At 41.5% G+C, this 14,847-nt stretch overlaps 1 protein-coding gene across 2 annotated transcripts in view; it reads right to left on the bottom strand.

Annotated features, from left to right (window-relative positions):
• FNDC3B (fibronectin type III domain containing 3B) overlaps nucleotides 1-14,847 on the bottom strand; it is a 471,921-nt gene that overhangs the window by 218,211 nt on the left and 238,863 nt on the right. For both annotated transcript variants that reach the window (XM_073626229.1, XM_073626230.1), the window contains one exon: nucleotides 13,407-13,691. In XM_073626229.1, the coding sequence (XP_073482330.1) occupies nucleotides 13,407-13,691 (285 nt within the window). The remainder of the gene's footprint in view (nucleotides 1-13,406; nucleotides 13,692-14,847) is intronic.

The raw sequence follows: 14,847 nt of genomic DNA, 5'->3' as shown, positions 1-14,847 counted from the left end.
TAAAAATTTTTTCACCTTAATGCATTCTATGCATTAAGGTGAAAAAACTTCTGACAGAACCGCCGCCCCCAGGCCCCCCGTTTTACTTACCTGACGCCTCGAAAGTCAGCTTCGCGTTCCCGACATCTGTTCCTCCGCTCACCCTGGCCGCTGATTGGCTGCAGTGGATGGATTGAAAGCAGCGCAGCCATTGGCTCGCGCTGCTGTCAATCACATCCGATGACGCGGCGCGCCGGGGGGCGGGGCCGAGTGATACAGCGAGCGGCTATAGCCGCCGGCTGTATCACGGGAGCGCGCCCGCAAGCACTCACCACCGTGCGAGGGAGCTCGCATTAAGGTGGTGAATGCTTGCGGGGAGGAGCTGAAACAGCCGCCGAGGGACCCCAGAAGACGAGGTTCGGGGCCACTCTGTGCAGAACGAGCTGCACAGTGAAGGTAAGTATAACATGTTTGTTATTTTTAAAAAAAAAAAAAAACACCTTTACAAACGCTTTAACCTGGTGTCACCAAGACAGGATGTGAGGACAAACCTCCCCAGCAAGGTCACACTGCAATAAAAACGTTACAAAGGCTCTGACTCTTACCCACTCTGTCAAAAAGTAGAAAAAAAAAGCTTTGGCTGCAGTTGCATTTTAATATACAGTATTTAACCTCCCTGGCGGTATGATTATTTCGGATTTTAGGTGCTGAAAGCGGTACAATTATTTTGCATGGAAATTTGGCGTTTTATATTGTAGGTCTGTAATTCTTAACAATAACACACTTAAATCTGTCCAAACAAGAGCCTAGTAGATATCCCGGGTATGATAAAGTTTGAAACACAAAAACATAAATTATAATATAATAAAAATAAATAAATAATTTAAAAAAATAAAAATAAATAGTAATAAAATTAATTTCCACACGATTCACTATCGCTCAATTCTGCAAGTGTTCTAATTTACTATCGGTGTTTTCTAGCTGGTCTAAAGCCATTTTTGACGTAAAGGGACACTTTTTGGTTGCTATGGACAATCTCCAGTTTCCAGGCAGAAAGACCAGTATATGCAATATAAAACTGCATGCAGGGCATGGGCCAAAGCACTGGGGACAAAGGGGATGTGAAATCATTTCATACAGTACTGTAATCTGTAAGATTACAGTACTGTATGTGTTATGATTTTACACTTTTTTTGAATTTGCCGCCAGGCTCCGCCCCCGTGCGTCACGCCGCTCGCAGGGAACGGAGCCTGGCACGGAGAGGCTTCGGAAGAGGACGGAGCCCGCAGACACAGCGGGGGACATCGCAGGATCCCGGGGACAAGGTAAGTAAGGAGGCACCAGGATCCTGCGATGTAATCCCGAGTGTGGCTCGGGGTTACCGCTAATGGTCCTGAATTTTAACCCCGAGCCACACTCGGGAAAACCGCCACGGAGGTTAAAGGTTAGTTCACCTTTACCAAAAAAATTGCCTATGCGGGTAAGGGGTGCCTGTAGATAAAACCAAACTGTGCAGCTCTACTAAAGTTAGATAATGCCCATACTATCAGTGTAGGCCACTTACATATCTCCCAAAGCCTGGCAGGAAAACTCACAGAGATGGCATCAGCTCAACTTGCCATGATGCCAGGACATTCCTAAGACACTTCCAGTCAATAAGGCTCACCCCCACCATCACAGGAGCGAGCTCTCAAACCAATGCACATGTGCAGTCCAGAATCATAGAGCTTAGAGCTACTGTGAAAGGGGAGGATGAGCGCATGTGAGGGGTTTTGAATTATGGTCTACACCTAAAGAAAGGCCATTATTTAACTTTGGTCAAAGTTTCACGTTTTTTTTTTACTTGCTTTTACAAATTTCATAATATTAATTGTCGCTTTTGAATTTTGCATTGAACATTTTTTGAATATGCCAATACTATCTATACTTAGGTGTTCTCTATTGGGCAGCGACAGATAGTTAGCAACTAAGATAAAAAGGTACAAAAGCTTAGCATTTATCAACAGAATAAGCAAATAACAGAGATTTCCCAGCATAGAGAATAAACACAGCAAAGTCCTCAGGTATGTTATTACAGTACAGAAATTGCTCAACACATTGATACTGCCACCCACTTGAAATGGCTACTGATTACAGCTCATGGGGAGCCCCACTATAGGCTCAATGTACATGACCTATGCCAGCCATGCCTGTGGCTGTCAATGCCTCATGGGACTTGTAGTTCCACAAGAGCTGGAGGGTTGAGATTGCCTTCCCCTTAATTAAGATATTTAAAGTGGTTCTAAATTACCTGCATTAAGCAAAGCTGACCATAGATGGAGTGATTTTCCTTCCTGCGATCATTGTGTTCTCCCGGTCGGGGGGCAGGGGGAGAACACAGTGATTACTGCTAGCGGCTATAATTGCATGTAAAATCTGACAGGCCGGTTGTACCCAAGTGGATTGATCAATCCACTTGGGTACAATCAGCCTGCCCATACATGGTTTAAATCTTGGCTGGTCCCTGCTGAACCAGCCAACATTCGAACTGTCTATGGCTGGCTTTCAAAAATACTTTTCACTATCTGTTTGTTCCCCCCCCATCTTTAAATACTTACCTGCATCCTACATCGATCCAGCGCTGTGCCTGTCTATAGCTGCACTGGTCTCTCTCCCTGCTCTAACAGGACAGGTTGATGTCCATTGGCTCATACTCCTGTCAATCAAATCCAGTAAGGAGGGAGTGGGGGGGTGTTTGAGCCACGTCGTGTGTGTCTATGGACGCACACAGCCCAGCTCGGTAACAAGCCTTCATGTGTGCCTCAAAAGCTCACAGCTTGCTATAGGGGCACACTCAGGAGAGGAGGAGCGAACGGCGATGGTGGACCCCAGAAGAGAAGGAAAGGGGCCTCTCTGTACGATATCCCTGCACAGAGCAGGTAAGTATAAACTTGTTTTTTTCATTTTAGGTAAAGAAAGAGGGACTTTAATATCACTTTAAATCAAAAATAGCAACTGTGGAGACTGGTTGCCACTGATAGGTATCTTGGCTATCAAAGAATTGCAAGAAAAACGTTAAGAATTGTTACAAGTAGTGTAAATACATCTGGCTATCAATGCTTTCTGACACAAGGAAAAATCAACTAAGTATGCTAAAATACACCGCCAAAAAGCATGAATGCATTACAGATAGGGCTATATTTCATCTCCGTAGGTGGAATGGCTGTATTTGGGTCTGCTGGTGTTTGTTTGTTTATTTATGTTTCCTTCATCCAGGTTTGTGGTGTCTAAGGGTGATATTGTTCACCAGTTATGTATGGGACTCCCACGGCACCACCCTTGGCAGCTCAAGTGGCAATGAAATAACTAAAAACAAGTCTGCCAAACAGAGTTCAGTGTTGTTAGCTTACCAAATGTCTTCAAATATTGCATCGTGTGTCCTCTCACATTCATTTTTTAACCCTATTAACCCGTGCTGGGTACAGAATGTGCTAAAAACCTGTTACATTTCACAAACGTGCAGGGATGAAAAAATATATAGTGTGCACACAATGCCAGCACTGTGCTCTCACCAGTCACCTCACAGCCTCCTTTCATCATGCCACAGTCTGTCCCTTAACCCCGGAGAAAATGACAGGAACAGACACATCATTGACCACACAGCTGGAGACTGCCTGCCACCAATGGAGGAGACACTGTGCTGTACTTGTCTGATATAATTATAAAGCAAATTGCTATAATAAGTGGAACAACTTCTACCGTGCTCCTCACTTGGCAACCATACCTTGGCTGTGAAGGAAAAAGTTATATTTATGCTGTGGACTAAAGTAACCAATTATTGCTCATCTTATGATTGAACAATTGCAAACTTGAACTTGACTGGTTGCTATGGGTTACTGCATTTTGCATATCATTGCTACTATTAGCTAATAAAGTTTAGCTGTTTAACCACTTGCCTACAGGGCACTTTCACTACCTTCCTGCCCAGGCCAATTTTCAGCTTTCACTGCTGTCGCCCTTTGAATGCAATTGTGCGGTCATGCAACACTGAACCCAGATACAATTTTTATCATTTTTTTTAGACAGATAGAGCCTTCTTTTGGTGGTATTCATTCTAGTAATTTTTCTTTTTCACGGATGTGCGCTGATGAGGCTGCACTGATGAAGAGGCACTGAGGAGGCTGCACCGATCTGCTGCCCTGATGGGCACTGATAGGCGGCACTGATGAGGCTGCACTGATAGGCGGCACTGATGGGCAGCACTGGTGGGCACTGTTGGGGCTGCACTGATCATCAGGACACTGATGATTAGCGCCCTGATTATCAGTGTAGATGTCCCCTGTGTGGATTGACGCTTATTGGCTCTCCTCACGCGCTGTCAGCATGAGGAGAGGATTGCAGATAACTGGCAAATCCTGTTAAAACCGTGATCAGCTGTGATTGGACACATCTGGTCACATGGTAAAATCCACTGTATTTGGCTCTTTACCCTGATCTGTTATCAGGTGTGTCCAAATTACACAGTGATCACAGATCACTGCTTGTACGGGCCGCAGGGGGCACGCGGGAGGCGCAATCACCGGAGGCCATCATATGACGCCCTCCGGCAATTTGGCTATAGCGCGGTCGTGATCACTGCAGTGCAGTGATCAAGGCGGTGTGCCGAAACGCGTCTACTTTTGTATTTTTAACAAGTGCCAATAAAAGTATTTACATTTGATATAGACATGGAGTTGCCGTCCCTTCTATCTTCTATAATTTTACCTAAGGCCTCATGCACACTTGAGCTCACAAATGTTGCTTTTACAGGAGTTTGAACTTTTTTTATCCTGCCTCTAAGCACCCCTCCACGTTAAAGTGGTTGTAAAGTCAAATAAGTTTCTTTAGCATCAAGGGAAAAATAGATTTTTTTCTAGTCCTGCCCTACAAAGCTTGGAGATGTTGTAAAAACACAGCAGCCAAAAACATGAGTGATTATTCAAATCTCTATTTAGATGACATGCAAATACCTTTTTGGGTTTTCTAAAATGATATGCCAAAAGGATTTGTAATTCTGTTAAGCAACTTTAGAGATGTGTTAACTCCAGGCAAATAGCACAGCCAGGTCCTAAACCTGAGTAAAGTAAACCCTCCTATCATTTTCAGCCATGGAAGCTGCCATCTTGACCTCTGATTAATCCTCAGCTGCCATGATGCTGCAGTCAGTTATGACAGACACCATTGGATGGTTTGACAGTTTGGTTGAGAGCACAACCAATGTGACAGTTATCATTCCTGTTATGCCAGGAATATAACAGTTTTTTTAAGATTTTTAAAGGGACATGTAGCTTCCCCCTCTCCAGCAGTACATACTAAGCCCTGACCACAGATATCAGGCTAAATGAAAAAACAGAACCGATTCCTCTTCCAAGCAATTGAGGATGAATTTCGATTCATCTATGGCCAGCTTAACCTTTAACCACTACATATGGTTGCTGGGACATGGAAAAGAAAGACACAGGTAAGTTCCAAACTTGTCAGAGCTCACATTGGTTTATGGCTCCATCTGCAGTCCCACGCGACAGTACCAGGCCAACAAAGAGGCACTAAGTGCTGTCACAAGGGATCAGGAGTGTACGTCAAAGGCTAATCCATACATTTACTGAGGAAAGGTATGTACTGCTAGAGAGTGTGAGGGTAGGGGGGAGGGTAAGTAACATAGACACAAAGAAGAACTCCAGTCTGCATCAATCTGTATTTGTATACGTCTCATAAAAGCGTTTGCAGTTTATTTCCCTTTTAGCATATATCTTTTTAAAGTATACAAAATGATAACGAAAGAGGTCAAATGGCCATCCTTGGACTTTTCCTCCTGCTCCTGCACTGGCCTATAGGGAGAATCAGGGGAGCCAGCACATCACTGCCCACACAGCACTTAATCACTTGCCGACCAGTCGCCATCATTATACTGCGGCAGGTTGGCTCTATTACATGAATCGCCATAGCTGTACGGTGCTCTGTGTAATAGATATAGTGGGCACCGGAGCCGATGTGTGTGGCCGCGATATACGCCGGTGAGCTGCGATCGCTTCACAGAGAGCCAGAATGGGGATCTGTCAAGGTAAACAAACAGATCCCCTTTCTGTCAGGGGAATAGAGAGAGATCGTCTGTTCCTAGTGATCAGGAACAGCGATCTCTCTCTACTCCCTGTCAGTCCACTATCCCCCACAGTTAGAAACACCTCCCAGGGAAAACATTTAACCCCTTGATCACCACTAGTGTTAACCCCTTCCCTGCCAGTGTTATTTATACAGTAATCAGTGCATTTTTATAGCACTGATCGCTGTATAAATGTCACTGGTTCCAAAAAAGTGTCAAACGTTTCTGATCTATCCGCAGCAATGTTGCAGTCCCGCTAAAAATCGCTGATCACCGCCATTACTAGTAAAAAAAATTAAATACATTTAAAATGCCATAAATCTATCCCCTATTTTGTAGACGCTATAACTTTTGCGCAAACCAATCAATATATGCTTATTGCGATGTTTTACCAAAAATATGTAGAAGAATACATATCGGCCTAAACTGAGGAAGAAATTTGTTTTTTATATACTTTTGGGGGATATTTATTATAGCAAAAATATTGTTTGTTTTTTTTTCAAAATTGTCTGTCTTTTTTTGTTTATAGCGTAAAAAATAAAAACCGCAGAGGTGACCAAATACCACCAAAAGGAAGCTCTATTGGTGGGGGAAAAAAAGGACGTACATTTTGTTTGGGTACTGCTTCGCACAATTGTCATTTAAAGCGACGCAGTACCGTATCACAAAAAATGGCCTGGTCATTAAGGGGGTAAATCCTTCCAGTCCTTACGTGGTTATTAATAGATATCCTGCCAAACTAAAGTCATAGATGCAGCTTGCTTTGCCTGAATATAAACTGTGGAAGACAGTAAACCAGATGGCGTGTACTTATAGCCTAGATCATGTTGCTAAGCATAAGACAGTAGTTTGAGTTCCCCTTCCAAGCTCATTTCAGCTCCTGTATCAATGATAAACATTAATTGGCTCTGCAGTAGCTTATTCTAATCCAGATGAAACTGTCACTATGAAAGTTGTATGGACCACGTAGAACACCACAGCAGTGATTGAAAGCGCCCAAAGCCCAAGGGGAGATTGGGTGTCTGCAGACAGAAAATTTATTTTCTTCACTCCCTTTCAAATAAAATTTAAGGCCATACTGTGGGGTGTGGAGGGGGAGAAAATAGAAATAAATAAAAATAGAACAAAAATAGAATGAATAAAAAAAGAAATAAAAGAGCAGCAGCTCACTAGTCCCGATATGCTCCTATCAGCAAGCAAATTGACAACACTATGGAATGCTGTACCCCCTGATTGGCTTTTAATAATGGCCCTTCCTTTCCTAGTCTACTGTGAGTCCTATTGTACAGGGGAATAAAATACAGATTACAGTACAATTAAAGAAACATAACTGGATTCAATTTTTTATCTGCTTATTGCCCTGCTTTAAATGTTCTCCTAGCGGACAAATACTCTTTTTAAAGTGGGTTTCAACCTAAAACATTTTTTTACCTTAATGCATTCCCTGCATTAAAGTGGCTGTAAACTGTCATTTTTTTTTTAAATTAGCCTTTACAACCTCTTCAGACCTTGGCTAGATTCATTGCAGTTTAAACACCTATTTTGACATCTGAAATGTGAAAAGCAAACGTCTTTAGTACATTAAGCTATTTTTGTAATTGAGTAGATAAGACAGAAAAGGCCACATTTTATTATCCTTTGTGGTGCAACTGGGTGCAAAGTAACAATTAACGTGGATACATATTGATTTACTACACTGAATCACATTCTACACACCAACACTGTAAAAGAGTAAATGAAAGGAGCATCTCATAAAAAGAGTTGCTATAGCAAGACCGTCAATGCTTTATTTTAGTGTAATGTGACTCCAAGTCAGTGAAATAATTTATTGCTTTTAGCCGACAGTACAGATACTTTAATGCCCATTAAGAATGAAAGTCTTTGTCCCATGCAGTGAAATTCCAGACCCCATGAACAAAATACCCATCAAAAAGGAACAAAGGCATCTACTGTAACAACTGCACAGGTGTGTGATCTTCTCTTCCGCTCACAGACTCTGTACTGCTGCTAACAAATCATTGTGGCCTCTAGAAATGACTTACTGAGCTGCTTGTCGGGGGGTCTTCTAAGAAAACAATTATCAAATGACTGACACATTCTCAGGTTTGTGACATTTGCAATGCTTATTTTTTTTCACCTAAAAGCTGCACTGTCACTGAAAAAATAAAAAAAATAATAGATCCGGAGCTTGTTTATGTAACATGTGTTAGGCACCCTTGCCCAATGCACTCCCAATGTAGTGTATAAACAAGGCAAAAGGCCTGGTTTTACCATGGCAGTTCACACCACTGTGCTGCATTCATTATCCAGTATGTTTTTTCAGCGCAACGTAATGCAATGCAATCATGCGTACCTCACCAAATACAACTCAATAAAATGTTCATTTGTTCTGACGAAAAAAAAGACGATAGAGTGCAATGCGCTGTTTACAGTCTGCTACCTTTACATCACACACTAGCAGCAGTACACGCTGCTGTAAACCAGCAATTGGGGGTTATATATCAACAATTTCTTAAAGCGGTAGTAAACTTCCCCCAAGAAAAAAAACAATCTCCCTGCAAAGTAAAATAATGTGCTAGCATGCAAAATAATGTATTGTACCTAATAACAATTTAAAGTACATCATCCATGGACATCAGGTTCACATTACAGTTTGCCTCTTAAAAGCTCATCTTCTTTCAGCTGTTAGTCTGTAACAATTTTAGTGCAACCTAAATACGTGTAATTTACAGTAGTGATGGTCATCTCCACCTAGCGGCTGACATGCATACTATTTAGTTCATGGTTATCCCCCTAGAGCAGTGGTTCTCAACTCCTGTCCTCAGGACCCACTAACAGGCCAGGTTTGCAAGATAACTGAAATACATCACAGGTGAATTTATTTGCTGCTCAGTGATTGCAGTATTCTAGTCTGCATCTCCCAAAGGTAATACTTAAAATCTGGCCTGTTAGTGGGTCCTGAGGACAGAAGTTGAGAACCACTGCCCTAGAGCATGTGCACAAGAAACCTAAAGAAACCTGCGGGGTGGGGGTCAAGGTTTCGACTGCCTAGGGGCCTCCACAGAATTTAATCCAGCACTGATCACCCCCCCACTAGATATAAGATCACCAGTCATGACTTTATTTAAAGTGTATCGATAGACAATTTTTCTAGTATTGAATGGAGTAGGAATAGAGTATAACCTTTCCCCATTCCATCCCAAACTTGGGAATATAGTACACTATATTATGCTATAGTATAGCTATAAATACACTTTAAAGTGTTACTAAACCCTAAGGCCTCATGCACACAGGTTACAGCTCTATTTTGCAAATGCATTTAGGCATGTCAAATGCCTGGACGTTTTTTTATTCAACTGGTCTGAATATCAATTAGTGTTCATGTGCATCTACACTCATTTAGGCACGTCTAGCAGTTTTTCTGCCAAAACACTTCTCTCCTGAAAGTGATTTTTTTTTGTTGCCTCTAAACTCAAAGGTTACTGCCTTCATAGCCTTCATGGGTCCCGACACCTTTGCACATGTACTCCCGTCTGCCTTGGTAGAAGAGTCTTCTTATGTCCACAGAAGCTCATGGCATCGGCGGCAAACCGCTCCCATGCTCCTTTCCCTAGCTGCTCAATGACAGCGGGTGGAGACTGAAGTGTCTGTACTGTGCATGTGAGGGGCTCACAGAAGGCTTATGAAAATTCAAGGGAACCTGAACTGAGGACCTGGGGCCAGCAGTAGTGAGCAGGAGTTGTATATGATTTTTGAAGACAGATATTAAGAAATAATGTACTTGTTAATGTTACACTGTTTGACATTACCGAGTCCTTAAAAAAAAGCCTAGGGTTTAATACTACTTTAAGACTATAGTATTAACACCAATGCTAAAACACAAGCTGCTTTAGGAACTATGAAATCAACCCCTTTATAAGTGAACTAAGCTGGCTGAAAAATTAGATTCATAACCTATATAAAAATCAGTACAGTAATTAACAATGAGAATCCATTGTTACAGGCTCATCGTTGGCAAAGTAAGCATTTGGGAAAGAAAGAGCCCTCAAATAGGCATTTTCCCTCCCTCTCTTTTTCCGGTATACACAAAAAAATGTTCTATATTTTTAGCACAATTATTACACTATTACGCAGGAAAAAGAATGCTATGTACATTTTTTCCAGGGCATGAATACCAGGTCAAAGAGTCCATTCCCTTCCTGTACAGTCACTTACACCAAAGACAAAGTTATAATCTTTCTAAATTATTCTGGCTCTGTACCATCTACAGAAGAAACTGTAAACAGGCTGATGGAACAACACAATCTACTCAGCCTGGCTATTTTATACCGACTACAAGTGCATCTCACCATTTTTTAAACAGATATAGAGCAAACAATGGTTTCATTCTACATTTTTTGTGATACATACATATTTTTATATTTCCTTTTTCTAGTAAGTCAAGTTTAAGAATGTATTTTTGCATGCAACAACATGCACATTCAGGTGCTTGCCAAGAAACGCCGGCAAGAGATGATCAGACTAGAACTAACGTACAGGTTGGATTTAAAGGGAATTAAAATAATTTGCATGTATGTACAGGCACCACACCTACACAAAAAAAAAAACTGCCATTATGGATAGGTAAACAAATGTATACACAAGGCCAGAAATAATGTAGGAGTAATTCAGTGCTTCAGGGCACAGACTGCCTATAAAAATAATGTTGGAGACTCACGTGTCATACCTCTGTAAGCTTTGAAAGTGTTGCCCAGAGCAGTCAATCAAATTTCAGCTGTCATTTTCCTACTGTGGGCTACTAAATTAAAGCAAAGCTTAATTGAACAAGCTGAAGTTAGACGATTCTGAGTGCCCTAGTATTAGTAAATCCCCCCCTGTCTGTCCAGCTATGGACATCAGTACCAACATCTAAACTGTAGTGAGAGATGGCTTGAGAAATTGATTTTGTAAGTATTCCTTGAGCTGTAAAGCATACAGCCTATACAAAGTCTTGATAATGCTAGTACCCTACAAAAATCACTCATACATAAAGTGTATATAGTATATGTTTCTCAATATTTGCATTGTTAATGGGAAGGTTCCTTTGGCCTCATGCATACTAGTGTCAGAAACTGACTGTTCAGGTCCACAAAGTGAACATTCCCAAACATATCCTACAGGCATCTATGTACATTTGTATACTAGACGTTCAGAAGCTTTTACAAGCTCAACCGTTAGTTAGATGCATGAACAAATCACAAAAAATTAGCATTCACAGTGCATTTAGTGTTGGTTTTGCAAAGTCGAACATAGCTGAATGGATGCAAATGCACCTAAACCTGCTCTGTGCCATTAATTGTTAATGATACCCTAATTGCATCTGTAATGCCCTGTACACACGGTCGGATTTTCCGACGAAAAATGTGTGATAGGACCTTGTTGTCAGAAATTCCGACCGTGTGTAGGCTCCATCACACATTTTCCATCGGATTTTCCGACACACAAAGTTTGAGAGCAGGATATAAAATTTTCCGACAACAAAATCCGTTCTCGGAAATTCCGATCGTGTGTACACAAATCCGACAGACAAAGTGCCACGCATGCTCAAAATAAATAAAGAGATGAAAGCTATTGGCCACTGCCCTGTTTATAGTCCCGACGTACGTGTTTTACGTCACCGCGTTTAGAACGATCGGATTTTCCGTCAACTTTGTGTGACCGTGTGTATGCAAGACAAGCTTGAGCCAACATCCGTCGGAAAAAATCCTAGGATTTTGTTGTCGGAATGTCCGAACAAAGTCCGACCGTGTGTACGGGGCATAACAGTGTGCATGAGGCCTTACCGATTTCAGAAGACCAAGGATCCTTTAGCCTAGGTTTACACTGTAGCGATGTGGAAACCAGCGCGATTCCGGCGCTGGTTCCTGCATCGCATCTCTTCCGCAAGCAGCTTGGTTCACAGATTGCAGTGCGAACTGTGAATTCGGACAGGAATTGGATTCCATGGGTGAGAGCACCCATGCGATCCGATTCCAGTGCAGGGAAAAAAAAGTCCCTGCACCTTTTATTCTGCGAATCCAATGCGAGTTCAGTCATACAACTGTAGGCTAAACTCACATCGCACAGACATCACATGTGATCGGCACCTGCGATGCCTGTGCGAATCACATGCGATGTCTGAGATCGCTATAGTGTGAACCTGGGCTTAAAGTAGAACTATAGGCAAAACTTCATTTTGGATAGAGTAAGGGAGGGTTATAACCCCATTTTTTTTTTCGACATCTGTGTCCCAAAGCCAAACAGGCAGTGGGAGGAAATCTCTGCAAAAGGGGAATTCCTTGGGGACCCCCAGATCACTAGAACTAGGGGTTGATTTACTAAAACTGGAGAGTGTAAATTCTGGTGTAGTTATGCATAGAAACCAATCAGCTTCCAGGTTATATTGTCAAAGCCCAATTGAACAAGCTGAAATTAGAAGCTGATTGGCTATCATGCACAGCTGCACCAGATTTTGCACTCTCCAGTTTTGTAAATCAACCCCCTAGCGTCCCCATTGGAAGATTTCCCTTTTAATGATAATGGTAAAGAGGACAAATAGAGAGGGTGAATCTCTTTAATGGGGGCACAGATAGCTATAAAAACTGACAAACATTCTAATCCCTCTCCACTCTATCCAAAACTAAAAAAAAAAAAAAGTTTTGCCTTTAGTTATACTTTAAGCATACTAAGCATTAGTACATAGGCAACACAACAAACATTGCATTAGATTCAAAGGTGTATTGGCCAGTGCATTCAATGTCATTCAGTTTAACAACAGCTAATCAACTCATCTGACCTTTTTTAGACAAGTCTGGAGTTATAAAGGCTAAACCACAACTGCAGTGCATTTTTGCCCACAGACACGCAAAACACTGTATTCGGCTACACACACATAAATGTCGGCACTTACACTTGCATTCCCATTTAAAATTTAACATTTTGAAAAATATGCCCCTTTGCTTGTAAGCGTAAAAGTGCTGGACTTAATGTGCATATAGCTGCAGACAGCGTTTCTGTAATGCATGCGTATGGACAGAAATATGTTGTAGATGTGGCTCCTGTGTTCAATGCAAAAAAGCAACACTGATGTAGTATGTGCAATAATCCAAATCACCAAGTCATATTTCAATATACTGCAGTAACAAAATAAGACGCCTGATAGTTTGCTAAGGTTACTGCTTTCATGTATTGTCATGTGTACTGTTAAATAAAAGTGTATGCCTTCTAACTAAAAGTTGTGAAGCAAAGTATTTTTCTAAATGAAAGGAGTAAATGAGATAACCATACAAACCTTGTTGTGTTTCTTGCTCATTTGACTTTGGACTGCTTCTTGCTCTGCGGTCAGTTTTTTTAAGTCCTGTGACACTGTTTACACTTCCGCAACTGGCTCCATTGTGAGCTTTGCCATTGCCATTGTATACAGTCGTACAGTTCCCTATATGGTTTTTGTACAATGTAGATGGAGGGCTGTTCAAACGGTTTTGTCTGTCAATCTGTTTGAGCTTTTTATGTTGAGGCTTGCAGTACTGGTCTTCTCGTGTGATATAACTGGACATTCCAAAGAGTGGTATGATTTCTGAATACAAGGAAAAGAAAAGTTATATCACATGTGGATAACAAACAACAAGTGCAACAAAGAAGACACATAGGGGGTGATTTACTAAAGTCAAATAGACTGTGAACTTTGCAAAGTGCAGTTGCACTCTATAAGAGCAGTCGCTTCAAAGCTTAGTAAATGAGCAGAAGCTCTGCTTACTTCCATCATCCAATCACGTGCAAGCAAAAAAGCTTTTTTTTTTTTTTTCCTTGCACATGATTGGGTACTCTTTGCAAATCGAAGCTTTACCTCATTTACTAAACTCTGGAGCAATTGGCCTTGCAGAGTGCAACTGCACTTTGCAAAGTGCACAGTCTATTTGCCTTTAGTAAATCAACCCCCAAGTATAATGTAGAACTCTTCCTGATTTCTTTTGTTTTTTTAATTGAAAGCGTTATTGCGGCCGGTACAGATGTGGAAGGTAAGGCTGGACCTGGAACGATTGTTTATGGCTGTTTTAATTATCTAGGTGAGAAAAATGGAAATTGGAGTGCCACACTACTGGTAAGAGGTCCAGATACAACTTTATTCCAATAAAAGTCAGAGGGACAATCCAAAGATCATCCAATGTGTTTTGGGGGTCCCAAAACACCCTCTTTATCAAGGCTTGGCTAAATATGTGAATGAACTAGAAGTGATCTCGACCTTTAATGGTATTTCTTCCAGTGTGATTACATGCAAAGGCTATGTGAGCGGCTGATTTGGCAGGACCTTAAGGAGGTATCTTGGATCCATTTAAATCTTCTCATTGATTTCTAGTCAACTCTTTATTACTGATTTGTGAATGTTTTATTTATTTGCAATTTAAAGTTGATTGTCATCAGTTTTTGGCAAGTCCCTTGGACTTGCTGCTTGTATTGTCCTGCCTCTCTTACCCTATATCTATCTTTTTATGCTATGCTCCATTGAACAGCTTTTGCAGTTGCCAGTTTCTTATTTGCTGCAAATGTGCTAGTGGTTTCCAGGAAATCAGTGGACTAACTTAGTCTTAGCTGCCCAGATCAATGCTGTGTATACAGATGCTACAGCAATGACAGCTGAGTTCTCTGCTCCTGTCACATCTGTTCACACTCGGTACACTGACCCCCAATATCCTGCATACAGGCTGCAAATAGCAGCAGTAGTCTGTAAGACA

The sequence above is a fragment of the Aquarana catesbeiana genome, linkage group LG04, assembly GCF_042186555.1.
Source record: "Aquarana catesbeiana isolate 2022-GZ linkage group LG04, ASM4218655v1, whole genome shotgun sequence".
Classification (NCBI taxonomy): domain Eukaryota; kingdom Metazoa; phylum Chordata; class Amphibia; order Anura; family Ranidae; genus Aquarana; species Aquarana catesbeiana.
This window is presented reverse-complemented; position numbering and strand designations above follow the sequence as displayed.